Source organism: Telmatherina bonti (assembly GCF_933228915.1).
Source record: "Telmatherina bonti genome assembly, chromosome: 17".
Taxonomy (NCBI): Eukaryota; Metazoa; Chordata; class Actinopteri; order Atheriniformes; family Telmatherinidae; genus Telmatherina; species Telmatherina bonti.
In genome coordinates, this window is record NC_136615.1 from 1,246,482 (window position 1) to 1,267,461 (window position 20,980).

A 20,980-nucleotide genomic window follows, 5' to 3' on the forward strand; every position below is an offset into this window, starting at 1 on the left:
CTTCAGGAAGTCCCACCCGTCTGTCTCCGTCTCCTCTGTGTCTTCAGGAAGTCCCACTCCGTCTCCTTCCTCCAGACCGGTCCGCTTCACAAACGTCTTCCTCGTTCTGATTCCTGATTTTCCATCTTCTGTTTGGTTGTGGAGCGTTTTCTTCTTCCATCTCCGTCATGTTAAAGTCCTGTTTGTTCAGCTGCCATGGTAACGGTAGTCGTCTCCTCCTCACCGTGGAACAGAGAGGAGGAGAGAGGAGTTCCTCATGCAGTTCTTGTTTAGTCAGAGGATCTAAAACGCGGTCAGACTGATCAGAACTCCTCCATCTTCTACTGAAACTTTATTTTCTTTTTCATTCCAGCATTTTATACACTTTAACATCCAGAAAAATATTTCTTTCACAACATCAGCAATCAAAGAACAGGCCCAGTTCCCGTTCCCAGGCCCAGTTCCCGTTCCCGTTCCCAGGCCCAGTTCCCGTTCCCAGGCCCAAGACCCCAAGGTCAGATGTGGGGTCCTGATTGGCTGTTAGTGTGAACATAGAGAAACCAGCTGAGGACGCGCCATCCTCTGACTTGTCTCTTCAATCTCATTGGTCCAGGAAAGAAGCCCCGCCCACCACAGCATGAATCAGTAAAATTCATAACAATCACAACACATTGATCTTTGATTGGTTGAGGCAATCACACGTCACACCTGCAACACTGAAGCAGCTAAGACTCCAAACTGTCTCCATGACGACCGAGACGCCAGTCATCCAGACCATCGCCACGACAACGGCACCTGCTCAGTGAACAGCAGCAGGTGTGGCGGCTGGTGGCGGTAAGGCAGCGGGCGAACAAAGTGCAAACAGAGGATCAGCTGCTGGAGGCCGGACCATCCAGAGAAACAGGAGCAGTTCTGTTTTTATCAGTTTTACATCATCTGAGAAAATCTAAAATCCTTTTCATGAAAAAAACAAAACTTCATCAACAAAAGGTAAACAGGAAGTAAACAAATCGTAAAGGTTAGGTGTCGTACAAGTCAGCTGATAAAAAAACCAATCATTCGTCTGATCAGATGTGATTAAATGCTACCTCTCGATGCTAACCATGCTAACAGAGCTACATCGCTAGCGTTACCATGGCACTAAACAATGGGATCAGGTGATTGGCTAGAACCTGTGAGGTGACCTGAACTCTGATTGGCCGGTTCTCCTACCAGCAGGAGTTTAAAGTTACCGTAGAAAACAAGCTCGTCGCTTTGTGGGGTTAACCGCTAGCCTAGAGTCTGGTGGTGTCGTTACCATGGTAACGTCGTGTGATGACTACGTGGTTCTAGGTCCGTTGACTCGCTGCTAACAGGGTGCACATGTGTGTTAGAATTAGTTTTGATGCAAGCTAGTGGCAGTGCTCTGTGATGTCAACGACCACCGCCTTCCGCCAGCTAAACAGGAAGTAGCCCATGCCAGCGCCGGCCGCCACGGCGATGCACAGGTAGCCGTTGTACGTCATGAAGACCAGCATCAGGAAGTAGCTCACAACCACCTGGACAATGTGGAGCAGCGTCTGCAGGAAGTGGGAGGGGCTTAGCATCCGCTGCCTGAGGGGGAGAAAACAGGCGTTAGCATGGCTGCTAGTGTTCAGGCTCTTTAGCTGTTTGTTAGCACCAGTTTAGCATTTAGCAATGGAGACAAAAACAACAAAAATGTTAAAATGCTAACAGATAATGCTAACAGCTAACTAAATCAGTGCAGAGGAAACAAATACGCAGTTTAGGATTACCTGTTAGCTTCATGAGCTGTTAGCTAACATGTTTCTGCATTCATGTTCCTATTAGCATTAGCGTTAGCATTGACAGATTTGTGTTCCTATTAGCATTAGCATTGACAGATTCATGCTATTAGCATTAGCATTGACAGATTCATGTTCCTATTAGCATTAGCATTGACAGATTCATGTTCCTATTAGCATTAGCGTTAGCATTGACAGATTCATGTTCCTATTAGCATTAGCATTGACAGATTCATGCTCCTATTAGCATTAGCGTTAGCATTGACAGATTCATGTTCCTATTAGGATTAGCATTGACAGATTCATGTTCCTATTAGCATTAGCGTTAGCATTGACAGATTCATGTTCCTATTAACATTAGCATTGACAGCAGGTTGCATTTGCAGACTGAAACCAACATTTTAAAAAACCAAAAACCACCACAGAAGAAGAAAGGTCCCCCAAGGCTTCCTGTGGCGAGATCCTCCAAACCGAGAATCTCAAGACAGGGTCCAATAACGCCAGAACCAAGAGGCCAAAACCAGATTTAGGACTAGGCCCGGAGCTGGGATCAGAACCTTGACCGGTTCCAGAAAACGGATCAGAACCAGGTGGTTTACCTGTGAGAGAATCCTAGAGGGCGGGGCCTTTGTGCAGACTCTGCCCCCCCAACAGAGTGCCTGTCAATCTCTGATCTGACAGTAAACACATCAGTCAGATTTACATGCTGGCTCCGCCTCCAGCTCTGTGTGTGTGTGTGTGTGTGTGTGTGTGTGTGTGTGTGTGTGTGTGTGTGTGTATGTATCACGTACCCAACCGTTTTGTGTGTCTCCATCAGAACCGTCCCATCGGCGCCCGGCAGCGGCATGGAGTTGTAGCGGACGTTGACCTGACTGCGGCGCAGCAGAAACTCACGCCCGATCTTCAAGCCCTCGTACAGGACAGCCAATAGGAACACACCGATACACGCCCCCACCATCTCTGATTGGTCAGCAACAGGAAGTGACACGTTCACCACAACAGGAAGCAGAAAAACATCCAAACCACACATAAACGTTACAGAACTAGATTCAGTTTACATAGATCTAAACAAAACATTTATCCAGACTGAACTGGACTAAACCAGACTGAACCAGACTGAACTGGACTAAACCAGACTGAACCAGGCTGAGCTGGACTAAACCAGACTGAACCAGACTGAGCTGGACTAAACCAGACTGAACCAGCCTGAGCTGGACTAAACCAGACTGAACCAGCCTGAGCTGGACTAATCCAGACTGAACCAGACAGAGCTGGACTAAACCAGACTAAACCAGACAGAGCTGGACTAAACCAGACTAAACCAGACAGAGCTGGATTAAACCAGACTGAGCTGGACTAAACCAGACTGAACCAGACAGAGCTGGACTAAACCAGACTGAACCAGACAGAGCTGGACTAAACCAGACTGAACCAGACTGAGCTGGACTAAACCAGACTGAGCTGGACTAAACCAGACTGAGCCGGACTGAGCTGGACTAAACCAGACTGAACCAGACTGAGCTGGACTAAACCAGACTAAACCAGACTGAGCTGGACTAAACCAGACTTAACCAGACTGAACTGGACTAAACCAGACTGAACCAGACTGAGCTGGACTAAACCAGACTGAACCACACTGAGCTGGACTAAACCAGACTAAACCAGACTGAACCACACTGAGCTGGACTAAACCAGACTAAACCAGACTGAACTGGACTAAACCAGACTGAACCAGACTGAGCTGGACTAAACCAGACTAAACCAGACTGAACTGGACTAAACCAGACAGAGCTGGACTAAACCAGACTGAAACAGCCTGAGCTGGACTAAACCAGACTGAACCAGACTGAGCTGGACTACACCAGACTGAACCAGACAGAGCTGGACTAAACCAGACTAAACCAGACAGAGCTGGACTAAACCAGACTGAACCAGACAGAGCTGGACTAAACCAGACTAAACCAGACAGAGCTGGACTAAACCAGACTGAGCTGGACTAAACCAGACTAAACCAGACTGAGCTGGACTAAACCAGATTAAACCAGACTGAGCTGGACTAAACCAGACTGAACCAGCCTGAGCTGGACTAATCCAGACTGAACCAGACAGAGCTGGACTAAACCAGACTAAACCAGACAGAGCTGGACTAAACCAGACTAAACCAGACAGAGCTGGATTAAACCAGACTGAGCTGGACTAAACCAGACTGAACCAGACAGAGCTGGACTAAACCAGACTGAACCAGACAGAGCTGGACTAAACCAGACTGAACCAGACTGAGCTGGACTAAACCAGACTGAACCAGACTGAGCTGGACTAAACCACACTGAACCAGACTGAGCTGGACTAAACCAGACTAAACCAGACTGAGCTGGACTAAACCAGACTGATCTGGACTAAACCAGACTGAACCAGACTGAGCTGGACTAAACCGGACTGAACTGGACTAAACCAGACTGAACTGGACTAAACCAGACTGAACCAGACTGAGCTGGACTAAACCAGACTGAGCTGGACTAAACCAGACTGAACTGGACTAAACCAGACTAAACCAGACTGAACTGGACTAAACCAGACTGAACCAGACTGAGCTGGACTAAACCAGACTGAGCTGGACTAAACCAGACTGAACTGGACTAAACCAGACTGAACCAGACCTGCGGTCGTGTGACACTGACCTCCAGGCGAGTTGATGAGCAGTCCGGTGAAAAGCAGCTCCACGTTCTTATAGTCGAAGTAGAAGGTCATCGCCTAGGCAACCACAACAGCCGTGGGTCACATGATTGCGCTATGTTGTTAGCGTGTAGCGTGTCAGTATGCTGCTCACCATGCCGCCGTGGTTTTCATGTCCTCCACTTGACCCCCCCCCTCCATGATCATGGCCGCCTGTGGTGGGTGGGGCCATGGTGTGATGATGATGGCTGTGGTCGGCGCCGTGGCTCATAGCATCCATGTTGCTAGGAAACCAGAACATCATCAGGTTAGCATTAGTGTCCAAAACAGAACCCGGTCCACAGACCTGGACCCAGAGTACAGACCCAGGCTACAGACCCAGACTACAGACCCGTCGGACCCAGACTACAGACCCGGGCTACAGACCCAGACTACAGACCCGTCGGACCCAGACTACAGACCCGGGCTACAGACCCAGACTACAGACCCGTCGGACCCAGACTACAGACCCGGGCTACAGACCCAGACTACAGACCCGTCGGACCCAGACTACAGACCCGGGCTACAGACCCAGACTACAGACCCGTTTACAGACCCAGACTACAGACCCGTTTACAGACCTGTTTACAGACCCAGACTACAGACCCGTTTACAGACCCAGACTACAGACCCATTTACAGACCTGTTTACAGACCCAGACTACAGACCCGTTTACAGACCCGTCTCGGCTCAGCAATGCAGGCTGTCCACACGGTGACGACTGACTAATGATGACTTTGGAACGAACCATAAAACCCTCTGATTAGCTGGTAACCATGGTGATGGCTGACGTCATTGAGCCAATGCCTAACTCTAATCTGATTGGTTGTCAGGCCCCGAGGCTACAAGAGGAATAAGTGACCAATCAGAGCTCTGCCAGGAAACATCTGCTGCCAGCCAATTAGATCACATGATCATTAACATTAAACGTAAATTTAGGCGTTGCCATTAGCAACGGTTACTGATGCTCCCTCTCTCTCCTCTTTCATCATCATCCTCTCTCGCCCACTGACTCAGCGATAGTCATGGCGGGTCAGAACTAGAACTTCCACCAGTACTGGAGATAATCTCAACTATCAAATTAGTTAAAGACTACTACCATCACTACTATAAGTACCGCCACTACTATTACTACCGCCACTACTATTTCTACCATCACTACTATTACTACCATCACTACTATTACTACCGCTACTACTATTACTACCGCCACTACTATTACTACCATCACTACTATTACTACCGCCACTACTATTACTACCATCACTACTATTACTACCGCCACTACTATTACTACCATCACTACTATTACTACCGCCACTAATATTAACTACCATCACTACTATTACTACCGCTACTACTATTAACTACCATCACTACTATTACTACCGTCACTACTATTACTACCGCTACTACTATTAACTACCGCCACTACTATTACTACCATCACTACTATTACTACCGCCACTACTATTACTACCATCACTACTATTACTACCGGCACTAATATTAACTACCATCACTACTATTACTACCGCTACCACTATTAACTACCATCACTACTATTACTACCGTCACTACTATTACTACCGCTATTACTATTGACTACCGCCAATACTATTACTACCATCACTACTATTACTACCGCCACTACTATTAACTACATCACTACTATTACTACCATCACTACTATAACTACCATCACTACTATAACTACCGCCACTACTATAACTACCGCCACGACTATTACTACCGCCACGACTATTACTACCCCCACTACTATAACTACCATCACTACTATTACTACCATTACTACTATTACTACCCCCACTACTATAACTACCATCACTACTATTACTACCGCCACTACTATAACTACCATCACTACTATTACTACCGCCACGACTATTACTACCCCCACTACTATAACTACCATCACTACTATTACTACCGCCACTACTATTAACTACCCCCACTACTATAACTACCATCACTACTATTACTACCATCACTATTACTACCATCACTACTATTAACTACCGTCACTACTATTACTACCGCCACTTCTATAACTACCATCACTACTATTAACTACCATCACTACTATTACTACCATCTCTACTATTAACTACCATCACTACTATTAACTACCATCACTACTATAACTACCATCACTACTATTACTACCGCCACTACTATTACTACCATCACTACTATTAACTACCATCACTACAATTAACTACCATCACTACTATTAACTACCATCACTACTATAACTACCGCCACTACTATTACTACCGCCACTACTATTAACTACCATCACTACTATTACTACCATCACTACTATTAACTACCATCACTACTATTAACTACCATCACTACTATAACTACCATCACTACTATTAACTACCATCACTACTATTACTACCGCTACTACTATTAACTACCATCACTACTATTACTACCGTCACTACTATTACTACCGCTACTACAATTAACTACCATAACTACTATTACTACCATCACTACTATTACTACCGCCACTACTATTAACTACCATCACTACTATAACTACCATCACTACTATAACTACCATCACTACTATTAACTACCATCACTACTATTAACTACCATAACTACTATTACTACCGCCACTACTATAACTACCATCACTACTATTACTACCGCCACTACTATTACTACCGCCACTACTATAACTACCATCACTACCATTACTACCATCACTATTACTACCGCCACTACTATTAACTACCATCACTACTATTACTACCATCACTACTATAACTACCATCACTACTATTAACTACCATCACTACTATTACTACCATCACTACTATAACTACCATCACTACTATTAACTACCATCACTACTATTACTACCGCCACTACTATAACTACCATCACTACTATTAACTACCATCACTACTATTGCTACCGCTACTACTATTAACTACCATCACTACTATTACTACCGTCGCTACTATTACTACCGTCACTACTATTACTACGGCTACTACTAACTACCGCCACTACTATTACTACCATCACTACTATTACTACCGCCACTACTATTAACTACCATCACTACTATAACTACCATCACTACTATTAACTACCATCACTACTATTACTACCGCCACTACTATTAACTACCATCACTACTATTAACTACCATCACTACTATTACTACCATCACTACTATTAACTACCATCACTACTATTACTACCGCTACTACTATTAACTACCATCACTACTATTACTACCGTCACTACTATTACTACCGTCACTACTATTAACTACCGCCACTACTATTACTACCGCCACTACTATTACTACCGCCACTACTATTACTACCATCACTACTATAACTACCATCACTACTATTACTACCGCCACTACTAACTACCGCCACTACTATTAACTACCATCACTACTATTAACTACCATCACTACTATAACTACCATCACTACTATTACTACCGCTACTACTATTAACTACCATCACTACTATTACTACCGTCACTACTATTACTACCCCCACTACTATTACTACCGCTACTACTATTAACTACCGCCACTACTATAACTACCATCACTACTATTACTACCATCACTATTACTACCATCACTATTACTACCATCACTATTACTACCATCACTATTACTACCATCACTACTATTAACTACCGTCACTACTATTACTACCGCCACTTCTATAACTACCATCACTACTATTAACTACCATCACTACTATTACTACCATCTCTACTATTAACTACCATCACTACTATTAACTACCATCACTACTATTGCTACCGCCACTACTATAACTACCATCACTACTATTACTACCATCACTACTATTAACTACCATAACTACTATTAACTACCATCACTACTATTAACTACCATCACTACTATTAACTACCATCACTACTATAACTACCGCCACTACTATTACTACCATCACTACTATTAACTACCATCACTACTATTACTACCGCCACTACTATTAACTACCATCACTACTATTACTACCATCACTATTAACTACCATCACTACTATAACTACCATCACTACTATTAACTACCATCACTACTATTACTACCGCTACTACTATTAACTACCATCACTACTATTACTACCGTCACTACTATTACTACCGCTACTACAATTAACTACCATAACTACTATTACTACCATCACTACTATTACTACCGCCACTACTATTAACTACCATCACTACTATAACTACCATCACTACTATTAACTACCATAAATACTATTACTACCGCCACTACTATAACTACCATCACTACTATTACTACCGCCACTACTATTACTACCGCCACTACTATAACTACCATCACTACTATTACTACCATCACTATTACTACCGCCACTACTATTAACTACCATCACTACTATTACTACCATCACTACTATAACTACCATCACTACTATTAACTACCATCACTACTATTACTACCATCACTACTATAACTACCATCACTACTATTACTACCGCCACTACTATAACTACCATCACTACCATTAACTACCATCACTACTATTACTACCGCTACTACTATTAACTACCATCACTACTATTACTACCGTCGCTACTATTACTACCGTCACTACTATTACTACCGCTACTACTAACTACCGCCACTACTATTACTACCATCACTACTATTACTACCGCCACTACTATTAACTACCATCACTACTATTACTACCATCACTACTATAACTACCATCACTACTATTAACTACCATCACTACTATTACTACCGCCACTACTATTAACTACCATCACTACTATTACTACCATCACTACTATTACTACCATCACTACTATTAACTACCATCACTACTATTACTACCGCTACTACTATTAACTACCATCACTACTATTACTACCGTCACTACTATTACTACCGTCACTACTATTAACTACCGCCACTACTATTACTACCATCACTACTATTACTACCGCCACTACTATTACTACCATAACTACTATAACTACCATCACTACTATTAACTACCATCACTACTATAACTACCATCACTACTATTAACTACCATCACTACTATTAACTACCATCACTACTATTACTACTGCCACTACTATAACTACCATCACTACTATAACTACCATCACTACTATTACTACCGCCACTACTATAACTACCATCACTACTATTACTACCGTCACTACTATAACTACCATCACTACTATTACTACCGTCACTACTATTAACTACCGCCACTACTATTACTACCGCTACTACTATTAACTACCATCACTACTATTAACTACCATCACTACTATAACTACCATCACTACTATTAACTACCATCACTACTATAACTACCATCACTACTATTAACTACCATCACTACTATTAACTACCATCACTACTATAACTACCATCACTACTATTAACTACCATCACTACTATTACTACAGCCACTACTATTAACTACCATCACTACTATTACTACAGCCACTACTATTAACTACCATCACTACTATAACTACCATCACTACTATTAACTACCATCACTACTATAACTACCATCACTACTATTAACTACCATCACTACTATTACTACAGCCACTACTATTAACTACCATCACTATTACTACCATCACTACTATTAACTACCATCACTACTATTACTACCGCCACTACTATTAACTACCGCCACTACTATTAACTACCATCACTACTATTAACTACCATCACTACTATAACTACCATCACTACTATTACTACCGCTACTACTATTAACTACCATCACTACTATTACTACCGTCACTACTATTACTACCGTCACTACTATTACTACCGCTACTACTATTAACTACCGCCACTACTATTACTACCATCACTACTATTACTACCGCCACTACTATTAACTACCATCACTACCATTAACTACCATAACTACTATAACTACCATCACTTCTATTGACTACCATCACTACTATTACTACCGCCACTACTATAACTACCATCACTACTATTACTACCGCCACTACTATTACTACCATCACTACTATTACTACCGCCACTACTATTAACTACCCCCACTACTATAACTACCATCACTACTATTACTACCATCACTACCATTACGACCATCACTACTATTAACTACCATCACTACTATTAACTACCATCACTACTATTACTACCGCCACTACTATTACTACCGCCACTACTATTAACTACCATCACTACTATTAACTACCATCACTACTATTAACTACCGCCACTACTATTACTACCATCACTACTATTAACTACCATCACTACTATTTACTACCATCACTACTACTACTACCGCCACTACTATTAACTACCATCACTACTATTACTACCGCCACTACTATTAACTACCCCCACTACTATAACTACCATCACTACTATTACTACCATCACTACTATTAACTACCGTCACTACTATAACTACCATCACTACTATTACTACCGCCACTACTATTAACTACCATCACTACTATTACTACCGCCACTACTATTAACTACCATCACTACTATTACTACCATCACTACTATTACTACCGCCACTACTATTACTACCGCTACTACTATTAACTACCATCACTACTATTACTACCGTCACTACTATTACTACCGTCACTATTAACTACCGCTACTACTATTAACTACCGCCACTACTATTACTACCATCACTACTATTACTACCGCCACTACTATTAACTACCATCACTACTATAACTACCATCACTACTATTACTACCATCACTACTATAACTACCATCACTACTATAACTACCATCACTGCTATTAACTACCATCACTACTATTACTACCGCTACTACTATTAACTACCATCACTACTATTACTACCGTCACTACTATTAACTACATCACTACTATTACTACCGCCACTACTATTACTACCATCACTACTATTAACTACCATCACTACTATTACTACCATCACTACTATTAACTACCATCACTACTATAACTACCATCACTACTATTAACTACCATCACTACTATTACTACCGCTACTACTATTAACTACCATCACTACTATTACTACCATCACTACTATTACTACCGTCGCTACTATTACTACCGTCACTACTATTACTACCGCTACTACTAACTACCGCCACTACTATTACTACCATCACTACTATTACTACCGCCACTACTATTAACTACCATCACTACTATTACTACCATCACTACTATAACTACCATCACTACTATTAACTACCATCACTACTATTACTACCGCCACTACTATTAACTACCATCACTACTATTACTACCATCACTACTATTACTACCATCACTACTATTAACTACCATCACTACTATTACTACCGCTACTACTATTAACTACCATCACTACTATTACTACCGTCACTACTATTACTACCGTCACTACTATTAACTACCGCCACTACTATTACTACCATCACTACTATTACTACCGCCACTAATATTACTACCATAACTACTATAACTACCATCACTACTATTAACTACCATCACTACTATAACTACCATCACTACTATAACTACCATCACTACTATTAACTACCATCACTACTATTACTACTGCCACTACTATAACTACCATCACTACTATAACTACCATCACTACTATTACTACCGCCACTACTATAACTACCATCACTACTATTACTACCGTCACTACTATTAACTACCGCCACTACTATTACTACCGCTACTACTATTAACTACCATCACTACTATTAACTACCATCACTACTATAACTACCATCACTACTATTAACTACCATCACTACTATAACTACCATCACTACTATTAACTACCATCACTACTATTACTACAGCCACTACTATTAACTACCATCACTACTATTACTACCGCCACTACTATTAACTACCATCACTACTATTAACTACCATCACTACTATAACTACCATCACTACTATTAACTACCATCACTACTATTACTACAGCCACTACTATTAACTACCATCACTACTATTACTACAGCCACTACTATTAACTACCATCACTACTATTACTACAGCCACTACTATTAACTACCATCACTACTATAACTACCATCACTACTATTAACTACCATCACTACTATAACTACCATCACTACTATAACTACCATCACTACTATAACTGCCATCACTACTATTAACTACCATCACTACTATTACTACAGCCACTACTATTAACTACCATCACTATTACTACCATCACTACTATTAACTACCATCACTACTATTACTACCGCCACTACTATTAACTACCGCCACTACTATTAACTACCATCACTACTATTAACTACCATCACTACTATAACTACCATCACTACTATTACTACCGCTACTACTATTAACTACCATCACTACTATTACTACCGTCACCACTATTACTACCGTCACTACTATTACTACCGCTACTACTATTAACTACCGCCACTACTATTACTACCATCACTACTATTACTACCGCCACTACTATTAACTACCATCACTACCATTAACTACCATAACTACTATAACTACCATCACTTCTATTGACTACCATCACTACTATTACTACCGCCACTACTATAACTACCATCACTACTATTACTACCGCCACTACTATTACTACCATCACTACTATTACTACCGCCACTACTATTAACTACCCCCACTACTATAACTACCATCACTACTATTACTACCATCACTACTATTAACTACCATCACTACTATTAACTACCATCACTACTATTACTACCGCCACTACTATTACTATCGCCACTACTATTAACTACCATCACTACTATTAACTACCATCACTACTATTAACTACCATCACTACTATTAACTACCGCCACTACTATTACTACCATCACTACTATTAACTACCATCACTACTATTACTACCATCACTACTATTAACTACCATCACTACTATTTACTACCATCACTACTACTACTACCGCCACTACTATTAACTACCATCACTACTATTACTACCGCCACTACTATTAACTACCCCCACTACTATAACTACCATCACTACTATTACTACCATCACTACTATTAACTACCGTCACTACTATAACTACCATCACTACTATTACTACCGCCACTACTATTAACTACCATCACTACTATTACTACCGCCACTACTATTAACTACCATCACTACTATTACTACCATCACTACTATTACTACCGCCACTACTATTACTACCGCTACTACTATTAACTACCATCACTACTATTACTACCGTCACTACTATTACTACCGTCACTATTAACTACCGCTACTACTATTAACTACCGCCACTACTATTACTACCATCACTACTATTACTACCGCCACTACTATTAACTACCATCACTACTATAACTACCATCACTACTATTACTACCATCACTACTATTACTACCATCACTGCTATTAACTACCATCACTACTATTACTACCGCTACTACTATTAACTACCATCACTACTATAACTACCATCACTACTATTAACTACCATCACTACTATAACTACCATCACTACTATTAACTACCATCACTACTATTACTACAGCCACTACTATTAACTACCATCACTATTACTACCATCACTACTATTAACTACCGCCACTACTATTACTACCATCACTACTATTACTACCGCCACTACTATTAACTACCATCACTACTATTACTACCATCACTACTATTACTACCGTCACTACTATTACTATCGCTACTACTATTAACTACCGCCACTACTATTACTACCATCACTACTATTACTACCGCCACTACTATTAACTACCATCACTACTATTACTACCATCACTACTATAACTACCATCACTACTACAACTACCATCACTACTATTAACTACCATCACTACTATTACTACCGCCACTACTATAACTACCATCACTACTATTACTACCGCCACTACTATAACTACCATCACTACTATTACTACCGCCACTACTATAACTACCATCACTACTATTACTACCATCACTACTATTACTACGGCCACTACTATTAACTACCATCACTACTATTACTACCATCACTACTATAACTACCATCACTACTATAACTACCATCACTACTATTAACTACCATCACTACTATAACTACCATCACTACTATTAACTACCATCACTATTATTACTACCGCCACTACTATAACTACCATCACTACTATTAACTACCATCACTACTATTACTACCGCTACTACTATTAACTACCATCACTACTATTACTACCATCACTACTATTAACTACCATCACTACTATAACTACCATCACTACTATTAACTACCATCACTATTATTACTACCGCCACTACTATAACTACCATCACTACTATTACTACCGCCACTACTATTACTACCGCCACTACTATAACTACCATCACTACTATTAACTACCATCACTACTATTACTACCGCTACTACTATTAACTACCATCACTACCATTAACTACCATCACTACTATTAACTACCATCACTACTATTACTACCATCACTACTATAACAACCATCACTACTATAACAACCATCACTACTATTAACTACCATCACTACTATTACTACCGCCACTATTAACTACCATCACTACTATTACTACCATCACTACTATAACTACCATCACTACTATAACTACCATCACTACTATTAACTACCATCACTACTATTACTACCGCTACTACTATAACTACCATCACTACTATTACTACCGCCACTACTATAACTACCATCACTACTATTATTACCGCCACTACTATAACTACCATCACTACTATTACTACCATCACTACTATTACTACCGCCACTACTATTAACTACCATCACTACTATTACTACCATCACTACTATAACTACCATCACTACTATTAACTACCATCAATACTATAACTACCATCACTACTATTACTACCATCACTACTATTAACTACCCCCACTACTATAACTACCATCACTACTATTAACTACCATCACTACTATTACTACCGCTACTACTATTAACTACCGTCACTACTATTACTACCGCCACTACTATTACTACCGCCACTACTATTAACTACCGCCACTACTATTACTACCATCACTACTATTAACTACCATCACTACTATTACTACCATCACTACTATAACTACCATCACTACTATGAACTACCATCACTACTATAACTACCATCACTACTATTAACTACCATCACTACTATAACTACCATCACTACTATTAACTACCATCACTACTATTACTACCATCACTACTATTAACTACCATCACTACTATTACTACCGCCACTACTATTACTACCATCACTACTATTAACTACCATCACTACTATTAACTACCATCACTACTATTAACTACCATCACTACTATTACTACCGCCACTACTATTAACTACCATCACTACTATTAACTACCATCACTACTATAACTACCATCACTACTATTACTACCATCACTACTATTAACTACCATCACTACTATAAACTACCATCACTACTATTACTACCATCACTACTATTAACTACCATCACTACTATAACTACCATCACTACTATTAACTACCATCACTACTATAACTACCATCACTACTATTAACTACCATCACTACTATTACTACAGCCACTACTATTAACTACCATCACTATTACTACCATCACTACTATTAACTACCATCACTACTATTACTACCGCCACTATTAACTACCGCCACTACTATTAACTACCATCACTACTATTAACTACCATCACTACTATAACTACCATCACTACTATTACTACCGCTACTACTATTAACTACCATCACTACTATTACTACCGTCACTACTATTACTACCGTCACTACTATTAACTACCATCACTACTATTACTACCGCCACTACTATTAACTACCATCACTACCATTAACTACCATAACTACTATAACTACCATCACTTCTATTGACTACCATCACTACTATTACTACCGCCACTACTATAACTACCATCACTACTATTACTACCGCCACTACTATTACTACCATCACTACTATTACTACCGCCACTACTATTAACTACCCCCACTACTATAACTACCATCACTACTATTACTACCATCACTACTATTAACTACCGTCACTACTATAACTACCATCACTACTATTACTACCGCCACTACTATTAACTACCATCACTACTATTACTACCATCACTACTATTACTACCGCCACTACTATTAACTACCATCACTACTATTACTACCGCCACTACTATTACTACCGCTACTACTATTAACTACCGCCACTACTATTAACTACCGCCACTACTATTACTACCATCACTACTATTACTACCGCCACTACTATTAACTACCATCACTACTATTACTACCATCACTACTATAACTACCATCACTACTACAACTACCATCACTACTATTAACTACCATCACTACTATTACTACCGCCACTACTATAACTACCATCACTACTATTACTACCGCCACTACTATAACTACCGCCACTACTATTACTACCGCCACTACTATAACTACCATCACTACTATTAACTACCATCACTACTATAACTACCATCACTACTATTACTACCGCCACTACTATTAACTACCATCACTACTATAACTACCATCACTACTATTACTACCGCCACTACTATAACTACCATCACTACTATTAACTACCATCACTACTATTACTACCGCTACTACTATTAACTACCATCACTACTATTACTACCGTCACTACTATTACTACCGCTACTACTATTAACTACCGCCACTACTATTACTACCATCACTACTATTACTACCGCCACTACTATTAACTACCATCACTACTATTACTACCATCACTACTATAACTACCATCACTACTATTAACTACCATCACTACTATAACTACCATCACTACTATTAACTACCATCACTACTATTACTACCGCCACTACTATTAACTACCATCACTACTATTACTACCATCACTACTATTAACTACCATCACTATTATTACTACCGCCACTACTATTAACTACCATCACTACTATTACTACGATCACTACTTTTAACTACCATCACTACAATTAACTACCATCACTACTATTAACTACCATCACTACTATTACGACCATCACTACTATTACGACCATCACTACTATTAACTACCATCACTACTATTAACTACCATCACTACTATTACTACCGCCACTACTATTACTACCGCCACTACTATTAACTACCATCACTACTATTACTACCATCACTACTATTAACTACCATCAGTACTATTAACTACCATCACTACTATTACTACCATCACTACTATTAACTACCATCACTACTATTACTACCGCCACTACTATTACTACCATCACTACTATTAACTACCATCACTACTATTACTACCATCACTACTATTAACTACCATCACTACTATTTACTACCATCACTACTATTACTACCGCCACTACTATTAACTACCATCACTACTATTACTACCGCCACTACTATTAACTACCCCCACTACTATAACTACCATCACTACTATTACTACCATCACTACTATTAACTACCGTCACTACTATAACTACCATCACTACTATTACTACCGCCACTACTATTAACTACCATCACTACTATTACTACCATCACTACTATTAACTACCATCACTACTATTACTACCGCCACTACTATTAACTACCATCACTACTATTACTACCATCACTACTATAACTACCATCACTACTATAACTACCGCCACTACTATTAACTACCATCACTACTATTAACTACAATCACTACTATTACGACCATCACTACTATTACGACCATCACTACTATTAACTACCATCACTACTATTACTACCATCACTACTATTAACTACCATCACTACTATTACTACCGCCACTACTATTACTACCATCACTACTATTAACTACCATCACTACTATTACTACCATCACTACTATTAACTACCATCACTACTATTAACTACCATCACTACTATTAACTACCATCACTACTATTACTACCATCACTACTATTAACTACCATCACTACTATTACTACCGCCACTACTATTACTACCATCACTACTATTAACTACCATCACTACTATTACTACCATCACTACTATTAACTACCATCACTACTATTTACTACCATCACTACTATTACTACCGCCACTACTATTAACTACCATCACTACTATTACTACCGCCACTACTATTAACTACCATCACTACTATTACTACCGCCACTACTATTAACTACCCCCACTACTATAACTACCATCACTACTATTACTACCATCACTACTATTAACTACCGTCACTACTATAACTACCATCACTACTATTACTACCGCCACTACTATTAACTACCATCACTACTATTACTACCGCCACTACTATTAACTACCATCACTACTATTACAACCATCACTACTATTACTACCGCCACTACTATTACTACCGCTACTACTATTAACTACCATCACTACTATTACTACCGTCACTACTATTACTACCGTCACTACTATTAACTACCGCTACTACTATTAACTACCGCCACTACTATTAACTACCGCCACTACTATTACTACCATCACTACTATTACTACCGCCACTACTATTAACTACCATCACTACTATTACTACCATCACTACTATAACTACCATCACTACTACAACTACCATCACTACTATTAACTACCATCACTACTATTACTACCGCCACTACTATAACTACCATCACTACTATTACTACCGCCACTACTATAACTACCGCCACTACTATTACTACCGCCACTACTATAACTACCATCACTACTATTAACTACCATCACTACTATAACTACCATCACTACTATTACTACCGCCACTACTATTAACTACCATCACTACTATAACTACCATCACTACTATTACTACCGCCACTACTATAACTACCATCACTACTATTAACTACCATCACTACTATTACTACCGCTACTACTATTAACTACCATCACTACTATTACTACCGTCACTACTATTACTACCGCTACTACTATTAACTACCGCCACTACTATTACTACCATCACTACTATTACTACCGCCACTACTATTAACTACCATCACTACTATTACTACCATCACTACTATAACTACCATCACTACTATTAACTACCATCACTACTATAACTACCATCACTACTATTAACTACCATCACTACTATTACTACCGCCACTACTATTAACTACCATCACTACTATTACTACCATCACTACTATTAACTACCATCACTATTATTACTACCGCCACTACTATTAACTACCATCACTACTATTACTACGATCACTACTTTTAACTACCATCACTACAATTAACTACCATCACTACTATTACTACCGCTACTACTATTAACTACCATCACTACTATTACTACCGTCACTACTATTACTACCGCTACTACTTTTAACTACCATCACTACTATTACTACCATCACTACTATTACTACCGCCACTACTATTACTACCATCACTACTATTACTACCGCCACTACTATTACTACCGCCACTACTATTACTACCATCACTACTATAACTACCATCACTACTATTAACTACCATCACTACTATAACTACCATCACTACTATTACTACCATCACTACTATTACTACCGTCACTACTATTACTACCGCTACTACTATTAACTACCATCACTACTATTACTACCGCCACTACTATTAACTACCATCACTACTATTAACTACCATCACTACTATTACTACCGCCACTACTATTACTACCGCCACTACCATTAACTACCATCACTACCATTAACTACCATCACTACTATTACTACCGCTACTACTATTACTACCATCACTACTATTACTACCGCCACTACTATTAACTATCATCACTACTATTAACTACCATCACTACTATTATTACCGCCACTACTATTACTACCGCCACTACTATTAACTACCATCACTACTATTAACTACCATCACTACTATTATTACCGCCACTACTATTACTACCGCCACTACTATTAACTACCATCACTACTATTAACTACCATCACTACTATTACTACCACTACTACTACGACGACTACTACTACTAATTTTTCAACGCTGATGTTATGCCCCCCAGGAAAGCATGCAGAGACAGGCAGGAACTGGGGTCGTACATCTGAACCATGTTGATAAATCTCTGCACAGCCAGAAGTTCTGCACTGGTGAACAGGATCATACAGCATGTAGTCATCTGGTCTGTTATCTGCAGAAGTCCTGGTGAACAGGATCATACAGCATGTAGTCATCTGGTCTGTTATCTGCAGAAGTCCTGGTGAACAGGACCATACAGCATGTAGTCATCTGGTCTGTTATCTGCAGAAGTCCTGGTGAACAGGACCATA

At 39.5% G+C, this 20,980-nt stretch overlaps 1 protein-coding gene across 1 annotated transcript in view; it reads right to left on the reverse strand.

Annotated features, from left to right (window-relative positions):
* Positions 1 to 314: 314 nt before the first annotated feature.
* Positions 315 to 20,980, reverse strand: part of slc31a1 (solute carrier family 31 member 1) — a 40,124-nt gene continuing 19,458 nt past the window's right edge. The window contains exons 2-5 of the mRNA XM_079256664.1: positions 4,591 to 4,720; positions 4,442 to 4,514; positions 2,555 to 2,723; positions 315 to 1,572 (exon numbers count right to left, since the gene is read on the reverse strand). Of these exons, the coding sequence (XP_079112790.1) occupies positions 1,371 to 1,572; positions 2,555 to 2,723; positions 4,442 to 4,514; positions 4,591 to 4,716 (570 nt within the window). The 5' untranslated portion in view covers positions 4,717 to 4,720 and the 3' untranslated portion in view covers positions 315 to 1,370. The remainder of the gene's footprint in view (positions 1,573 to 2,554; positions 2,724 to 4,441; positions 4,515 to 4,590; positions 4,721 to 20,980) is intronic.